Source organism: Hypanus sabinus, chromosome 9, assembly GCF_030144855.1.
Source record: "Hypanus sabinus isolate sHypSab1 chromosome 9, sHypSab1.hap1, whole genome shotgun sequence".
NCBI lineage: Eukaryota > Metazoa > Chordata > Chondrichthyes > Myliobatiformes > Dasyatidae > Hypanus > Hypanus sabinus.
This window is the reverse complement of record NC_082714.1, coordinates 40,693,809-40,712,196: the sequence shown is the minus strand read 5'-3', so window position 1 is coordinate 40,712,196 and position 18,388 is coordinate 40,693,809. Positions and strand designations below refer to the sequence as shown.

The 18,388-nt window shown below is 43.3% G+C and overlaps 1 protein-coding gene across 1 annotated transcript in view; it reads right to left on the bottom strand.

The window, feature by feature from the left end:
• LOC132399292 (putative sodium-coupled neutral amino acid transporter 10) overlaps positions 1 to 16,956 on the bottom strand; it is a 58,302-nt gene extending 41,346 nt beyond the window's left edge. The window contains exon 1 of the mRNA XM_059979534.1: positions 16,840 to 16,956. Within this exon, the coding sequence (XP_059835517.1) occupies positions 16,840 to 16,896 (57 nt within the window). The 5' untranslated portion in view covers positions 16,897 to 16,956. The remainder of the gene's footprint in view (positions 1 to 16,839) is intronic.
• Positions 16,957 to 18,388: the final 1,432 nt, after the last annotated feature.

Here is an 18,388-nt window from a genome sequence, read left to right as displayed (position 1 = left end):
TGGATCAATTTGACAAATAACCTGTATGACAGGAGCCCTGGAATAAGTTTGCTTCATGTCTTCCAATAAATCTCACTGGTCTTATCCTTTTCCCACTAAGCTTGTGACCAGCATCCTTTATGTACTGGCTCTGGTGCATTGTGGTTCCTTCTTTAATTAATCTATAGGCAGTCAATCAAAGAGACTTTGATTTCAAACCTCTGCTGCCTTGCGGCCATACCCACTTATGGGAAAGGCTTCAGGAGTAAACCCTGAGGAGAAATCCGGAGCTGGAGCCCCTAAGGCAGTCCGACGTTGCCTTCAACCTTGTTCTGGCAGCTCATGCGATGACACTGGTGCCAAGCTGTATCGGCCCTGGCCCTTCCCTTGGACAACATCGGTGGCGTGGAGAGGGGAGACTTACTGCTTGGGCAACTGCTGGTCTTCCATACAACCTTGCCCAGGCCTGTGCCCTGGAAACTATTCCATGCACAGATCCATGATCTCACAAGACTAACCGATGCCACCACCACAGAGCTGAATATTGTTGATACTCGTATACTCACTAAGACAAGAATGATCAAGCTAACACAGTCTTTATTAGTAACTGTCAGCCTTCAGCTCCTTTAACCATGTTACAAGAAATAACCAATTGATAGTCTCTGAGCATAGTCACAAGCTTTCAACCATAATGTGACATTCTTCCAAGTGTTTAAAAGACATGCACCATATTCTGCAGTAATCACACATCAAATGTCCTCCAAATACTTTGTAAATGTACTTCTGAACCTTAATGTGAATGTGAGCAACAGTCTCATCACCAACCTTGTCAGAAGAGCTCTTTGCATTATTTACTAAGGAGTCAAACTAGACATATATATTAAGATTTGAAATGCATAGCAAGTCTATTAGCCCTGGAGGAGTGGGAAAGGTGCTGCAGTTTGATAACCTTTTAAAAAATGTTGCTTGATGTATGGATTGTTCTCACTTTTTATCCTGGCTCTAACTAAAATGTGTGGTGGTCTCTGAACTTGTAGTTCAAGTTCAATTTTCATTCAACCAACCATGAATACCCATGAATACAGCTTTATGAAACAGTGTTACTCCAGAACCAAGATGCAAAACACAGTACCAACAGTCATTCACAGCACAAGGCACACATAGCACGCTGTGTTATCTGTGTAAGATAGCTGTAAAATACAGTCACACACAATAAAATATAGTCCAAGTCCCTGAGTCCCTGAATGTTGAGGCAGTCTGCAGTTGAACACAATACATCTTGTAATAATTGTATATCTGACAGTCAAAGCTCATGATATAATCAATACTCTTTTCCCACCTCTCACTATTATGGTCGAAAGCTCCCACCTGCTTCAAAAGGGCAGCAATTATACCAGTGCCCAAGAAGAGTAGTGTGAGCTGCCTTAACGACTATCGCCCAGTAGCACTCACATCGACAGTGATGAAATGCTTTGAGAGCTTGGTCTGGCTAGAATGAACCCCTGTCTCAGCAAGAACCTGGACCCACTGCAATTTGCCTATCACCACAGTAGGTCTACGGCAGACACAATCTCAATGGCTCTTCACATGGCCTTAGGTCACCTGGACAATATAAACACTCTGTCAGAATGCTGTTTGTTGACTATAGCTCAGCATTTAGCACCATCATTTCTACAGTCCTGATCGATAAGCACAGAACCTGGGCCTCTGTGCCTCCCTCTGCAATTGGATCCTTGACTTCCTAACTGGAAGATCACAATCTGTGCGCATTGGTGATAACATCTCCTTCTCACTGACGATCAATACTGGTGCACCTCGGGTGTATGCTTAGCCCACTGCTCTACTCTCTGTATACCCATGACTGTGTGGCTAGGCATATCTCAAATACCATCTATAAATTTGCTGATGATACAATCATTGTTGGTGGAATTTCAGATGGAGATGAGAGGGTGTACAGGAGCGTGATATACCAGCTAGTTGAGTGCTGTTGCAGCAACAACCTTGCACGAAAGAGCTGATTGTGGACTGCAGGAAGGGTAAAACGAGGGAACACAAACCAATCCTCAGAAGGATCAGAGGTGGAAAGAGTGAGCGATTTCAGGTTTCTGGCTTTCAACATATCAAAGCAGGTATAAAGAAGGCAAGACAGCAGCTATATTTCATTAGGAGTTTGAAGAGATTTGGCTTGTCAACTAAAACACTCGGAAGCTTCTATTGATGTACCATGGAGAGGATTCTGAGAGGCTGCATCAGTGTCTGGTATGAGGGAGAGTGGTGCGGCTATTGCACAGGACCGAAGGAAGCAACAGAAAGTTGTAAAATTAGTCGGCTCCATCTTGGGTTCCAGCACTCATAGTGTCCAAGATATTTTCAAGGAGTGGTGCCTCAAAAAGGTGACATCCATTATTAAAGACCCTCATCACCCAGGCCATGCCTTGTTTTCACTGTTACCGTCAGGTAGGAGCTACAGAAGCCTGAAGGCACACACTCAGTGATTCAGGAACAGCTTCTTCCCCTCTGCCATCCGATTCCTAAATGGACATTGAATCCATGAACACTACCTCACTTTTTTTGTAAACCTCTGTTTTTGCACTATTTTTATCTATTCAATATACATATATATATACTTACTGTAATTTACTTATTCTTTCTATATTATCAAGTATTGCATTGAACTGCTGGTGCTACGTTAACAAATTTCACAAGACATACTGGTGATATTAAACCTGATTCTGATTCTGCTCATTCATTTGCAGTTAATGCATGGCATGGCGGTGATAGAAGGTTTCAGAAAATGCTGCCTGTGTCAAAATTGTAATACTGAATCTGCTCAATGATAGGAAACAGGGGGTGATGTTTGAAGGTCAGGTCTCCTACAGGAGGCCTGTGACTAGTAAAGTGCCCCAGGAGACTGTGATGGAGCCTCTATTTTTCATTATTTATGTAAATGATGGGGATGTGAACGTACATGGTACAATTAGCAAGTTTGCTGATCATACTAAATTAGGAGTTTTGCTAAGAGTGAAGCAGTTACAATGAACTATAAACTCAGTTGGGGGGCATGGGGGCAAACGGATTTCAGCTCAGCTTGAGGCAATGCATTTTGGACATTCAAGTCAGGAAAGGGCCTATAAGTTGAATGGCAGGGCACTAGTGAGTGTTGTGGAACAGAGTAATGTGGGACTGCAGGGGCATAGTTCATTGAAAGTGGCTGTAGATATAAGACAGGGTGGGGAAAGGAAGCTTTTAGCATGCTGCCCTTCATCACAGCATCGAATTTAGGAGTAGTAATAAAGCTCAGTGGAACAAACCTACTCAGAACCCTATGCAAGTGTCCCATTAACAACCTCCACATATCAGTTGTACATTTGTCTGAACACATCTGTTGGCAATTTACACTCCTGCCTTAAGGGCACCATAATTTGCCCTCCACTAATTAAATATGCAGCTAACCTTATCTAAAGCTATAGTAAAGGTAAGTGAGTTGTGGTCACTGTCTCCAAATTGCTCACCCACCCAGAGATCTGTCTTCTAACCAGTTTCATTCCTGAATACTATTTGAAGCATAGCCTCTTCTCTGTGTCAGAAACCCTTTCTGGACAGACTTAATAAATTTTGCCCTATCTAAACTTCTTGCAATAAGGAAGTGCCAAACAATATTAGGAAAGTTGAAGTCACCCATAGCAACAAACCTGCTACTTTTGCACCTTTCCAAAATCTGCCTCCCAATCTGTTCCTCAGTGTCTGTAGAATACTCCCAGTTGAAAGCTTGCTCTTTCTAACTTAGACCACACTGACTCAGTAGACAATCTCCCTCCATGGCATCCTCCCTTTCTACACCAGTGAACTATCCCCGATTAGCCACACTCCACCTCTCTTACCTTGACTGCTGTCCCTTTTGAAGTATCTAAACTCCAGAACATTCAGCAGCCCTTGTGAAAGCTAGGACTCTATAATGGCCACAACTTTGTAGTTCCATATATTGATGCATGCTCTAAATTCATCACCTGAGCGTTACAATACTCACACTGTAATCCATCTAACTGATTACAATTTTACCCTATCAACTGCCTACTCTTGCCCACAAGGATAGTGGTTCACATTGAGTTTAGATATAATTTGTCCTTTGTGTACGGGTCATACCTTCCCCGGAAGATATGACTGCACAAGATGATCCCACAGATCCACAAATCTGAAATCCTGTCCCTTGCCCCAATTCCTCAGCCACACACTCATGTGTCAAATCATCTTATTCTTGGCATGTGACACAGGGTGAAATCCCAAAGATTACTACTCTTGAGGTCCTACTTTTCAGCTTCATACTTATCTCCTTATATTCTCTCCTTAGGATCTCATCTCTTTTCCTACCTATACCATTGTGACCAATATGAACAACGACTTCTGGCTTCTCACCCTCCCCCTTCAGAGGGTGACATCCCTGACCCTGACAGCTGGGAGGCAACATACCCTCCAGCTGGCTCCCTAATATACACAGAATCTCTTGTCTGCTCCCCTAACCATTGAATCCCGTATCGCCACCGCACTCCCCTTCGCTCCCGTTCCTTTCTGAACCAAAGAGTGCTAGATACCTGATCACTGGCTCTCCCCAGTAGGTCATTCCAAACAATACAGTGATATACCTGTTAGTGAGGGGAATGGCCTTAGGAGTACGTACTCTACATGATTTGCTGATTCCCCTCAGAGTTACCTAGCTACCTGCCTCCTGCGGTTCAGAGGTGACTACAACCCTTTAGCTCTTATGTATCACTGTCTCATTCTCCCAAACGAGCTGGAGCTCACCCAGCTGTAGTTCCAACTCCCTGACATGATCTGTAACCTGCAGCTGGATGCGCTTCACACAGACGTGGTTATCAAGGAGACTGGAGGTTTCCCAGAACTCCCATATCTAAAATGGAGAGCACACCACTAACCCCAGATCCATTCTCACTACTCGAGCTAGGCACAAATAGACGAAAGAAGAAATAAACTTAGCAGAAACTTACCTTTGTCTCATCTCTTGAGCCGAAGCCTCAATCTCTCCACTCCAAGAGTGACCCACTCACACTATGGCTGCTCCCACAGTGGTCATAACACTTAAACCAATCTTTTTATAGATCTTTTCAAAAGGCCCGATAAACTGTTTGCTAATTTAGTAATTTACAGTAAGTTACTAAAGTTAGAAAAATTGAAGTATTTGCTTATGGTCACGTCCTATATGATTAAATGAACTTTTGTTTTTTTCCCCCTCAACATATATAATCTATTGTTTAGAAATTATGCAAGTCAGGATAACAGCAGAAAGTTATCTGTTAATGCTTCATTGCAGAATGATGAAAGGAAGCCAATGCAGAAGACAGAGCTCTGTGAAAATCCATGTGCAAGATGCAGAACTCCAGGTTTTCCACAAGCAATTATCATGCCCCCACGTAAATTTTCTCCTCTGCAAAGTAGGAAATAATGTAGACAAAACTGTTATTAAACAGGAAAGCCTGCAGTAAAGTAAATTAAAACTACAGTCAAAAACCAAAGAGGTATTGCCTCTAGCATGTCTTACTGGAGTTAATAGCATTGTCTCGGCTTGCTAGAGTCAAGGTTTAATCTGAATAGAAATGGAAATTACAGGAAACACCTGCTGGCCTGCTTCAATTTAATCAGAGTAGAATTTACCTGTTGATAGCAGAATGGAAGAGTCAGTACAGAGACTCCAAGAATACTGTTCACAACGGTGATTGTTGAACTTATCCCCTTCCAGTACATTGGCATGTGATCCTTTAAGTGGTGACAAGTTGAGAAGGAACTCGGTCGAAGGCTTCTTCCACTGCTTAATGCTGTACTCTGACATTAAATAATGCTCATGTTTTAGCATCATTTCCTGCTTGCTTACATGTTTGTGTTAAACTCCTCCCCAAATGAATAATAATTGGTGTAGGTGAGAGTGGTTAGTTGGGAATGAGGAATGACATTCAGCCCTTGCTATTTCAGAATCTGTCCATGTCTGAACGAATCTTATTAGGCAACTCCCAAATTTCTGCCTCCTCTTTAAGAATGACATGGCAGTGCTTTTGTAAGGGTACCTTTACAACTTTTGGTCATCCCAAGACACTTAACAGAGAATGGATTATTTCTGAGGGATGGTCATCTGCTGTATCATAGTAAATAGATGAGAAAGTGTGCCCTACCCCATTTCCAAAGACTTGATAAACAATGTTCCAATCCAGCAATTATAAAAAATACTACTTAAGGAAAAAGATCTTCCAACTGTGAAGGCCAGCTCGTCCCCCCTCAGAAAGAGGTAGTGTCACCGTTACTCCTTAACCCTCTCCCCTTTTTAGTTACCTTCTCTGCCCTCCTTCCTCACTCATTTATCTGCTCGTAAGCCTCCTCCATTTAAACCACAAACTGAGCTTATCCCACTTCAGAGGCACAGGTTGAATGTCAGGGGTTGACACCCTCGTCACAGTGCAAGTGGAATGCTACAGAGCCAGGAACACAATGGTGAGTTATTAAATCAGATGGAAGTAAAGAATAGCATTACTTTAATTATAAGCAGGGAGGTGCTGTATCATTTAAATAGCTCCAAATTATCTATTTATTAGCTTAGTCATGTTGCCATAATTCAGATAAGAATCAGTTTTTGTACAAAAATGGGATTGCAGTCCTGTCTGGTCTCTCACTATGCCCCCAGAATCATGAGGACAGTCCTGTATGAGAGGTTAGATATACGCTGTAAGCAGTCCCGCAGCTTTACGCAGCCATTTGAAAGGGTTTGCTGAGCTAAACGGAAGCAGCTTTTTCTGCTTTGAATTGACTAACATGAATGCTTTAATTTAAATTTATATCTGATGAATGTGGTATATTAAAGTAATAATTTATATTGCTCAAGATGGCGCCGTGTACAGCAGCCATGTTGCAAGCTCTTGACCAATTTTACCGTGTCCTGTTAATTTCCACAATTTCCTTCGCTTTTCTTGTTCAAGATCCTGATAGTCACATCAGATATGGTAGATTGACTGTCCTGAGCATCGGGAAGACGGCATTTAACCACAACGTGCCGCCGTTTCTACGCTGGGAACCCCTGCTTACGCGATCCATGGGAGGCTCATTTATTACACCACCGCTACCTCAGAAGCGGTGCCAGAGGCGAGGGAGAAGGGCCGGCGACCTGGTGAGGCTGAGACGGTGTTCTAATTGGTCGCCATTCCCTAGCATGCTCCTGGCTAACATTTGGTCCCTGGACAACAAGTTGTGCGAAATGAGAGCCAGAATCTCCCACCAGCGGGAAACAAAGAAATGTAACCTTTTATGCCTCGTGGAGACATGGCTGATGGAGGAGATAACAGATCGTGCCATCGAACCCTTCGGGTTCTCCCTGTTCCAGGCAGACAGGCGTAAAACCCCCTCTGGGAAGAGTAAAGGAGGTGGGGTATGCGTCATGGTCAATAATGCTTGGTGCGACCCCTGGAATGTGCGTGCCCTCAAATCCTCTTGTTCCCCAAATCCGGAGGACCTTGTGCTGCTGTGTAGATCTTTCTGGCTGCCTAGGGAGTTCACGGCTGTTATCATCATAGCGGTGTACATTCCTGATGCTGACCTGCCTCCCAAGGAACTGTACGAGACTATCATCTCCCGGAGACTGCACACCCAGACGCTGCCTTCATTCTCACTGGTGACCTTAATAGAGCATCACTGTCTGAAGTTTTGTCAACACATCCAGCTGAGCTCAAGGGGAGACTGCATACTCGACCACTGCTACTCTCCCTTCAGCAATGCTTACAAAGCACTCCTCTGCCCGCCGTCTGGAAAGTCGGATCACTCCTCCATCTTGCTTCTGCTGAGGTACAGGCAGAAGCTGAAACAAGAGGCGGCCATTGTTAAGACTGTCCACTGTTGGCCTGACCAACCAGACTCCATGCTACGGGACTGCTTTGATGACGTCGACAGGAATGTCTTCCATACTGAGGATGTCTCCGAGTTCACAGAAGGGGTCACGAGCTTCATTCGGAAGTGCATCAAGGATGTTGTCCCCCAAAAGTCGGTCAGGGTCAATCTGAACCAGAAACCCTGGATCAACAGTTCCACGCAAGCAGCACTTACCGTGCGACACAGAGCTTACACCACCGGTAATCAGCAGGAGCTCACCAAGTGCAGCTATGATCTGTGCAATGTCAGCGAAATAACAGTACAGGGACAAGGTCCAGACACAGCTCTCCAGCAACAACACACGCAGCTTATGGCAAGGTCTGCACACCATCGCAGACTTCAAAGCTAAACGTAACAGTGCTGCCAATATTGCCGCCTCTCTCCCAAATGAGCTTAATTTTTTTTTAATGCTCGGCTCGATGTCGCCAACGTTGAGCCCCCGAGGACAACTGCGAAAGCAACCTGCAGCTCGGTCACCTCTGAGGCTGAAGTACGCAGAATGAGTGGACAGTCGCGAGGCTGCGGGACCGGACGGCATCCCAGCGTGAGTACTCAGGATGTGCGCAGCATAACTGGCAGGTGTGTTTACTGACATTTTTAATCTCTCCTTCTCCCAGTGTAGAGTGCCCTCCTGCTTCAAAACATCCACCATTGTCCCAATACCTAAAAAGACCCAAACAACATGTTTGATCAACTGGTATCCTGTCGCACTCACATTAATAATAAGCAAATGCTTTGAGAGGATGGTCAAGGACTACATCTGGAGCTTGCTACCACCCACACTGGGCCCTCTACAATTTGCCTACCGACACAACCGATCAACAGATGACGCAATAGCCACTGCTCTACACACCGTCCTTACGCATCTGGAGAAGAAGGATGCTTATATAAGAATACTGTTCTTGGACTACAGTTCAGCATTCAACACCATAGTTCTATCCAGGTTTGACAAGAAGCTCAGAGACCTCGGTCTCGAATTTCCTGTCAGATTGCCAGCAGGTGGGAAGAGTGGGCTCCCTCACCTCTGCCCCTCTGACCCTCAACACAGGAGCCCCTAAGGGCTGTGTACTAAGCCCCTTCCTGTACAAGGGTACAGTCACAGTATACCCTTGACTGTGTCGCCACCCACAGCTCCAATCTGCCACAGTAATTAAATTTGCTGGTGACATTACACTGATTGGTCTCATCTCAAATAATAATGAGGCAGCCTACAGAGAAGTCATCACCCTGACACAGTGATGTCAAGAAAACAACTGCTCCCTCAATGTCACTGATGCACCATCAATAATTCTCGGAGATGGGAGGTGAACGATAGGCTTTTATTAGCTGCAAGAGACCACGATTAGCAGCAAGAGCCCACCACACAACATCCTGGAGACTGAGGGGGGAGCAGTGCCTCCAACTGCCTTTATACAGGGGTCTGTGGGAGGAGCCACAGGAGCAGTCAGCAGGGGGCATGTCCAGACAGGTATATGTAGTTCACCACAGTCACAAAAACAAAAGGAGCTGGTTGTGGACTACCGGAGGAATGGAGACAGGCTAACCTCTATTGATGTCATTGGATCTGGGGTTGAGAGGGTGAACAGCTTTAAGTTCCTTGGTTTCCACATCACCAAGGATCTCACGTGGTCTGTACGTACCGGCTGTGTGGTTAAAAAAGCACAACAGCACCTCTTTCACCTCAGATGGTTGAAGAAGTTTAGTATGGGTCCCTAAATTGTAAGAACTTTATCCAGAGGCACAATTGAGAGCAGCCTGACTGGCTGCATCACTGCCTGGTAAGGGAACTGTACTTCCCTCAATCGCAGGACTCTGCAGAGAGTGGTGCGGACAGCCCAACACATCTGCAGATGTGAACTTCCCACTATTCAGGACATTTACAGAGACAGGTGCGTAAAAAGAGCCCAAGGGATCATTCGGGATCAGTGGAGTTTCCCCAACCACAAACTGTTCCAGCTGCTACCATCCGGGAAATGGTACCTAGCTTAAAAGTCAGGACCAATGGTCTCCGGGACAGCTTCTTCCACCAGGCCATCAGACTGATTAACTCACACTGACACAACTGTATTTCTATGTTGTATTAGTTGTCCTGTTGTGCATGCTATTTATTACAAGTTACTATAAATCGCACATTTAGACAGAGACCAAATGTAAATATTTTTACTCCTCATGTATGTGAACGATGTAATAAAGTCAATTCCATTCAGTTCAAATCCCTTTAAAATTATTCCCATCTATTTAAACTATAAATTTTTGGAACAACCAAGACAGACCAGATGGAAGTGACTGCATCAAGCTGTTACAAAGCCATCAGGAGGGCTCGTGGTGGTGGAGCGGGGTCCTGGGATGTGCTCTCTTAGACCTAGCTGCCATTCGAGGACTGCTCTGCTTCATGGGACCACTGTGACGCGAGGCTTTGAGGTTCACTGGTGCTGCAGAGCTGCCACACCAGTGCTGCCGTGGGAACAGCTTTCAAGTGGGCAAACTTGAAGTCTGGACTGGGTCAAGTTCAGTGCTATGCAAAAGTCAGGCACATGTGAAAATACTCTTTAACGTGAAGATGCTCCCAAAATAATTTTAAAAGAATTTTCCAAATACCAGAAAATTACTATAAAGAGCAATAAACAGTAAAAAAAAATAAATCAAATTAATATTTAGTGTGACCACTGTTTGCCTTTAAAACTGCATCAATTCTCTTAGCTACACTGCTGTGCAGTTTTATAAGAATATCAGCTGGTAGGTTGTTCCAAGCATCTTGGAGAACTTGCCAAGTTCCTCTCACTTGCTTCAGTCTCTCCAAGTAATCCCAGACAGCCTTGATGTTGAGATCAGGGCGTTGTGCAGGCCATGCCATCTGTTGCAGAACTGTTTGTTCTTCTTTGCCCTGAAGATAGTTCTTCATGACCATGTCCGTGTGTTTAGGGTAAGTACCCTGCTGCAGAATTAAGCTAGGACTAGTCAGACGCCTCTCTGATGGGATCTGCTTGTACTTCTCACCATTGACGATTTCATTAGTCCTCACTGAATCACCAACTCCATTTGCAGAAATGCAACCTCAAACCTGCAATAAAACCTCCGCTTTACTTCACTGTTGCTGCGGACACTCATCCATGTAGTACTCGCCAGCTCTTCTGTGAACAAACTGCCTCCTGTTAGAGCCAAAAGAGTTCACCTTTGACTCGTCAGTCCAGAGCACTTGCTGCCATTGTTCAGCACCCAGTCCTTGTGTTTTTATGTGTAGCTGAGTCTCTTGGCTTTATTTCCTCTTTGGAGGAATGGAGTTTTGACAGCAGCTCTTTCATGGAGACCACTTCTGAGAAGATTTCTCTGGACTATAGAGGGGTGTACTTGGGTTCCAGTGGTTTCTGTGAGTTCAGAGCTGATAGCAATACTGGACTACTTTGGATTCAGTACAATGTATCTCTCATCTGCTGCACTCAGTTTCTATAACCGACCACTGCGTATCTGGTCCTCAGTCTCGCCCGTTTCTTTATGCTTCTTCAGAAAAGCTTGGACAGCACATCCTGAAACTCCTGTCTGCCACGTAATTTCACCTTGGGAGAGACCTTGCTGATGCAGGATCAGCACCTTGCATCTTGTTGCTATGCTCACCCTTGCCATGGTGTAAGGATTGATGATTTAAAGGTTAAAATGTCAACATCTGCCACACCCTCACCTTTTAGTTTGGTTGTCCTTCATCCAGTTTGATTCATTCTACACCCATTTCCATTTCAGTTCATCACTTTACTTCATTCGACTCATCGTATCATTGATTATTAGCATTGTTTATTATCCTTGTTTTTTTATGCATTCGCCTATATACTGTATCTACAAAGTCATAAGGTTTTTATTTGGAAAATGGTCTATTACTTAAAGATGTTACTTTCTTTAATAGACAATAGACAGTAGGTGCAGGAATAGGTCATTTGGCCCTTCGAGCCAGCACCGCCATTCACTGTGATCATGGCTGATCATCCAGAATCAGTACCCTGTTCCTGCCTTCTCCCCGTATCCCATATCTTTAAGGGCCCTATCTAACTCTTTCTTGAAAGTATCTAGAGAACTAGCCTCCACTGCCTTCTGAGGTACAGCATTCCATAGATCCACAACTCTCTGGGTGAAAAAGTTTTTCCTCAGCTCTGTTCTAAATGACTTACCCCTTATTCTTAAATTGTGGCCTCTGGTTCTGGACACCCCCAACATCGGAAACATGTTTCCTGCCTCTAGCGTGTCCAATCCCTTAATAATCTTATATGTTTCAATCAGATCCCCTCTCATCCTTCTAGATTCCAGTGTATACAAGCCCAGTTGCTCCAATCTTTCAACATATGACAGTCCCGCCATCCTGGGAATCAACCTGGTGAACCTACGCTGCACTCCCTCAATAGCAAGAAAGTCCTTCCTCAAATTTGGAGACCAAAACTGCACACAGTATTCCAGGTGGGGTCTCACCAGGGCCCTGTACAGCTGCAGAAGGACCTCTTTGCTCCTATACTCAACTCCCCTTGTTATGAAGGCCAACATGCCATTAGCTTTCTTCACTGCCTGCTGTACCTGCATGCTTACTTTCAGTGACTGATGAACAATGACACCTAGATCTAATGAAATACAAACATTTATTTTTTTGGAAAATGAAAGTATGTCTACCTACACACTAATGCAGTAGACAAAAAATGAACATTTATATAAAATGTAGGGTGTCTGAGACTTTTGTACAGTACAGGCCTGATTGTTGGAGGTTCTTGGTTGTAATCTGGTTGTTAAACTTCCAACAGTGACTACTATTTACAACTACGTCATTGGTTGGAAAGAAATATCCTGAAGTAATGACAGGAAATATCCCACAATTGTTCCCAATAAATGTAAGTGTTTTCCCCCAGTCAATTTAACATTCACATATTTTATATGTTTCTGGATTGCGGCCAGTATTCGAAAGCTTATTTTATTCATGCTGATATTCTGTGCAATTTCTTTTAATCTCCCAATCCACAGGGCATTGTGAGTAATTTTAGTCAATAACTGCTCCCTAATTTAAGATTAGTTGACTCAGTTAACTAGCAGCTAAATTTCAGAGTTTATAATTGTCTGTTGTTCCAACTATCCATTAGGATTATCTGCTGAAGGCAAACTTTATCAGAGTCATTACCCTTTTGTGGATGAGAGTACAGGCAATTAGAAATGCAGATATGAAATTAGCTATAGGCTGGATAATAGGAGAAGGCCATGGTAATCCTTCATCTCTTTATTCTTCCATTCTTACAAAGGAGCACTTAAGCATGTCCCAATGAATTCTTCTTCCAATAACATGTTGTAATAAGATAAGGTATGTCTTTAGGACTTGTTGAAATCAAAACTAAACCTAATAAGCAATCTAGCTAGATTCAGGGTAATGAAGTGATCTTAATCAATAATAATACCGTGAGTAATTCTTTCTTGGTGTTGAATGTAAAGCATGTTAATGATAGATAAAGAAAACCAGTGGGAACATTCACGTAGACCCAAACAATGAGTAGAAAGTGTAGCTACAAAAGTCAAGTAAAAAGGCGATATTATTAGCCCTCACAAATTGGAAAGCAACAGCTAAAATCTTCCAGACTTCTGTTTTGTCCCCTGTGAGTTCAGAGGTGGAAGACTGAACACAGCTTTGGGCAGCAGGTTACAAACATACAACAATCAACTGAACTGCACGATGTGTTTGGTATCTGAATACCACACAGCCCCGCAATATGTAAGGTGCAGAGGAGTCACCTATTGAGAACTTCAGAGATAAAAATAAACCTGATCTGCTAACCCTACTGGGACCTTAGTAACGTCCATTTCCAGTTGCAGGAATAGCACAATCCATTCAGGAGATGCAGCATATTCAGTCATGACCTTCTTGATTTCAGATTCTCGGAAAAGAAACCAGAATGGAATAATCATTCAGAGAAAAATATTTCACCAACAGTTAACAAGGCTGATTTCAATCAGTAGAAATGAATAATTAAATGTAAACAACACAGATTTAATCCTACCTCATATATAAATGGGAGATGACAGAATTATATGTAAAATTCAAAGTATTTTAAGAATCACAATCAAATGCCTGAAATACTATTTTGAAGACGCTGAATCTATCATCTCTGAAGGAGCTGCCACAGCACATGATTTTCACTTCAGTTTTTTAATTTTACCTTCTAAGAATATCTTTCTGGTCTGCTCCTACCTCACACATGTGATAAGTATCAAGATATTAGGAGATGTGCTATTGCATAACCTGAAGCACAAAAATATCACCTGACGTTCCTGAGCAGTTTCTTAATTAGAATTGTGTCCAATGTATTTAATTTTCTATAAAGTGCTTCAAAGGTGTATCACATCATAAAAGGTGCCATAAATGCATTTAGTTTCAGTCAGAAGTTGGGGAAATGAGCATCAGTAGGGTATTTGCTTCCACAAACCACTCAAACTGTTCATTTCAATTCTGTCACAGTGTGAAACTTTTTTTTTGCGTTTATCAACTTTTGATTGTTCCAGTAGCCACCTTAACGATGTTGCCATTGTTATTAAACTTGCTGGTGGAAACAATCTCTTCTTTGTTGCTTCATCAAAGCCCTCCATGAATTTCAATGTCATGGCCCACTTTACACTTAACCACCTCAGTTCTAGGAAGATCAATTTCTCCAAACAACCAAAGACTTTCAAGAATGCTACCATTCTAGGATATCTCCTTTTCATTCATCTCTATGGCCTCGACAACCAGTTGAAGTGTGCCATCCAGAACTAGCCACATAACTAGAATCATTGAATTAAATTGACTTTATTACTTACATCCTTCATACACATGAGGAATAAAAATCTTTATGTTACGTCTCCATCTAGATTTGCAATGTGCAATTATAGTAATTTATAATAAATATTATGTACAATGGGATAGTCAATATAACAGAAATACAGTGGCATCAGTATGAACTAAGCAGCCTGATGGCCTGGTGAAAGAAGCTGTCCCGGAGCCTGTTGGTCCTGGCTTTTATGCTGTGGTACCATTTCCCAGATGGTAGCAGCTGGAACAGTTTGTGGTTAGGGTGACTCTCTTCTCCAATGATCCTTCGGGCCCTTTTTACACACCTGTCTTTGTAAATATCTTGAATAGTGGGAAGTTCACACCTACAGATGCGTTGGACTGTCTACAGTCTCTGCAGAGTCCTGTGATTGAGGGAAGTACAGTTCCCATACCAGTCCGTGATGCAGCCAGTCAGGATGCTCTCAATCGTGCTCCTATAGAAAGTTCTTAGAATTTGGATGGGGCCATACAAATTTCTTCAATCGTCTGAGGTGAAAGAGTCATGGGTGCTTTAGGAAAGATTTGAATCTTCAGATATACAATGATTTTTTTTAGCCAAGGAGACACTTTAAATGCAAATTCCCAGTAATTCAAGAAACATGCCAGTCAAATGCACATAAAAAGCTCCCAGAAGCAGCAAATATGTCATTTATTGCAGAAATGTATGTGGACTCTCAGGCCATTCAGCCCAAATATTCTATGTTATATTTCAGTTCCATTCAGGCCTCCTTCCTGACAATGACCAATGCTATATAGTTCAAAGTAATTGTTATTATCAAAGTACATATATGATACCATTTACAACCATTTCCAACGAGGACTAGCTCATGGACCTCTGGTTTCCTTTTCCTCAAGTCTATAATCAGCTCCTTGGTCTTGCTGGCATTGAGTAGAAGGTTGTTGTTATGGCACCACTCAGCCAGGTTTTCAATCTCCCCCTATATGCTGATTCATCACCACCTTAGATTAGGCCTACAACAGTGGTATCATCAGCAAACTTGCATGTGGCATTGGAAATGTGTTTAGCCTTAGAATCATAGGTGTGAAGCGAGTCGAGCAGGGGCTAAGCACACAGCCTTGTGGTGCACCTGTGCTGATGGAGATCATGGAGGAGATGTTGTTGTTAATCCAAACTGACTGGGAGGAAAACCGGGTATTGTGATCAAGACCTTGGAGCTTATTGATTAGCCTTGAGGGGATCATGGCAGTGGATGCTCAGCTGTAGCCAATAAGGAGCATCCTGAAGTATGCATCTTTGTTCCAGCGTTGAGTGAAGAGCTAAGGAGATGGCATCTGCTGTAGACCTGTTGCTCCACTAGGCAAATTGGAGCGGATCTAATTCACTTCTCAGGCAAGAGCTGATAGGTTTCATCACCAGTCTCCCAAAACACTTAATCATCGTGGATGTAAATGCTATTGGGTGATTGTCATTGAGGCAGGTTACCACGCTCTTCTTGAATACCAGTTATAATTGAAGCCTGCTAGAAGCAGTTGGGTTTCACGCACTGCCAGAGTGAGAGATTAAAGATCTTAGTGAACACTCCAGCCACTGAAGTTGATTGAGGACTAACACTGGCTGAAAGTAGGTAATGGCCCCTGCTATTCATTAAAAGGATGCAATGAACTCACCTACATCCATCAATAAGTCTGCTTAAGATTTCAGTTGAATGAATTTCTAACGTCCAGTAATTTCTACTCCCTCCCCCTGCTCAAATTTTTTTATTCTCCATTCTGGTTCCCCTTTCAGTCCTCCTCTTCTCCTCACCTGAGCATCACCTCCCTCTGGTGGCCCTCCTCCTTCCCTTCCTTCCATGGTCCACCGTCCTCTTCTATCCGATTCTTCCTTCTTCAGCTTTTCACCTCTTCCACCTATCATTTTCCTGCCTCCTTCTTCATACACCCTCCCCCACTCACCCCAAGCTGGTTTCATCTATCACCTACCAGCTTGTACTTCCCTCACCCCCACACACTTTCTTATTCTGGATTCTTCCCCCTTCTCTTCCAGTCATAATGAAGGATCTCAGCCTGAAATATCAACTGTTTATTCCCACCATAGATTCTCCCTGAGTTACTGAGTTCCTCCAGCAATTTGTGTGTGTTACTTAAGCACAACTTACTTGCGTCAGGACTCTGATGAAGGGTCTCAGCCCGAAACGTTGACTGCTCGTTTCCATGGATATTGTCTGACCTGCTGATTTCCTCCAGTGTGTTGTATGTGTTGCCTTGACCCCAGAATCTGCAGTGTACTTTGTGTTTGCTTTTTACCTATAAAGCCAAGGCTCCTGTGAGTCATACTGCAGACTCTGGAATTCACCCAAACATCTCCAAAGATCAATTCTTGTCTATTTTATATGATGTTACCATTTATGTCATTTTGCCTTTCTTTCTTCAAGGTGCCCCAATGCATTGTTAAATATTTTGCAGGTCTTCCTGGGGTTATGAATGCCAAACTTACGTGTAGCTGATGTGAAGGTCTGCTTGGAAGACCAGTGGGATGGGCTTGCCTGACATCCTGGGGTACAGGTGCCTTCCGCCATCCGGGAACTGGGCTCAGGGCTGCATCTCTGATTTGCAAGACGTCAGGAACAGAACCCAGCCATAGCCTAGGGAGGAGCAATAGTTGGTTTTAATGATGTCAGCAGCTGCACGAGTCAACAAGCAATGATATCATCCAGCATGCATGCGCTAGGAAAGACTTTCTAGCTTTATTTGGCTATCATTTCTGCTTTATTTGGGTATCTGCTTTGCTTGTCTTGAGAATCCTTTCAAGTTATTTCCTGCTGCTTACTGAGGGAATGACTGGCCTGGGAAATCTTTATCGATAGACATTCCTCTTTTTCATGCGCAGCAGACAGATGGAGTTACAATCAGCACCACTATATGTGACATTATTTACATCCATAATCTTGTAAGTGCAAGACGGGTTCAGATTCCTAGTTCAAATCTCTGGTGTGGGGCCTGAGAGTGCACCCTTGCAATTCAGTGAAGTTCCAATACTGAACAGGTAAGGGTCTGAGGGAAACTTGCCTGTAAGCTTGTGAAGTCTGTATCTCATAGCTGAAGCTCAAGCATTTTCACCTTTCCCTTCAGTGAAATGCTCAGTGAATTTATGATGAACAGCTTTGATAGAACTTCAGTTGGGTTGTTTGAACAAGCACCTCTTGGGAAACGGGACATCAATAGACACTAAGGCATTCCTGGGAGGAGGATGCAGAGGAATATTTTGCCCGCATGGAGTCTATTTTCAACTAGCAAAATTATGTCCAAATAATTAACATGTTCTATGTGTGTGGTCAATATTATGGAGGCATTGGTCTGCTATAGAAAAAGAATCTAAGGTATGTGACATACTTGTGGTATCAAATGCTTACTTTAAATGAAGTCCACGTGTTGAGAATGCTTGTTAGTTTACGGACAGGAAATATTTAAGCCCACTGTAGCCAAGAAATGGAAAAGGCTCTGCAGGGACAGATGTGAGTGCTTTAAAGTCCTCAAGGCAGAGGCTCGTAGTTGATTGCTTATGCTAAGTGCAAGATCTGAATTGTATTGCGCTTCCAAAATTCAGACTTCAGAAGCTGATAGCAGTGAGTGGGTTTACAAGGTTGCACACTGATTACAAGCAAGCAAGACTGAGCTTCTGTCCCATAGGTTATCGCAGTGTAAATT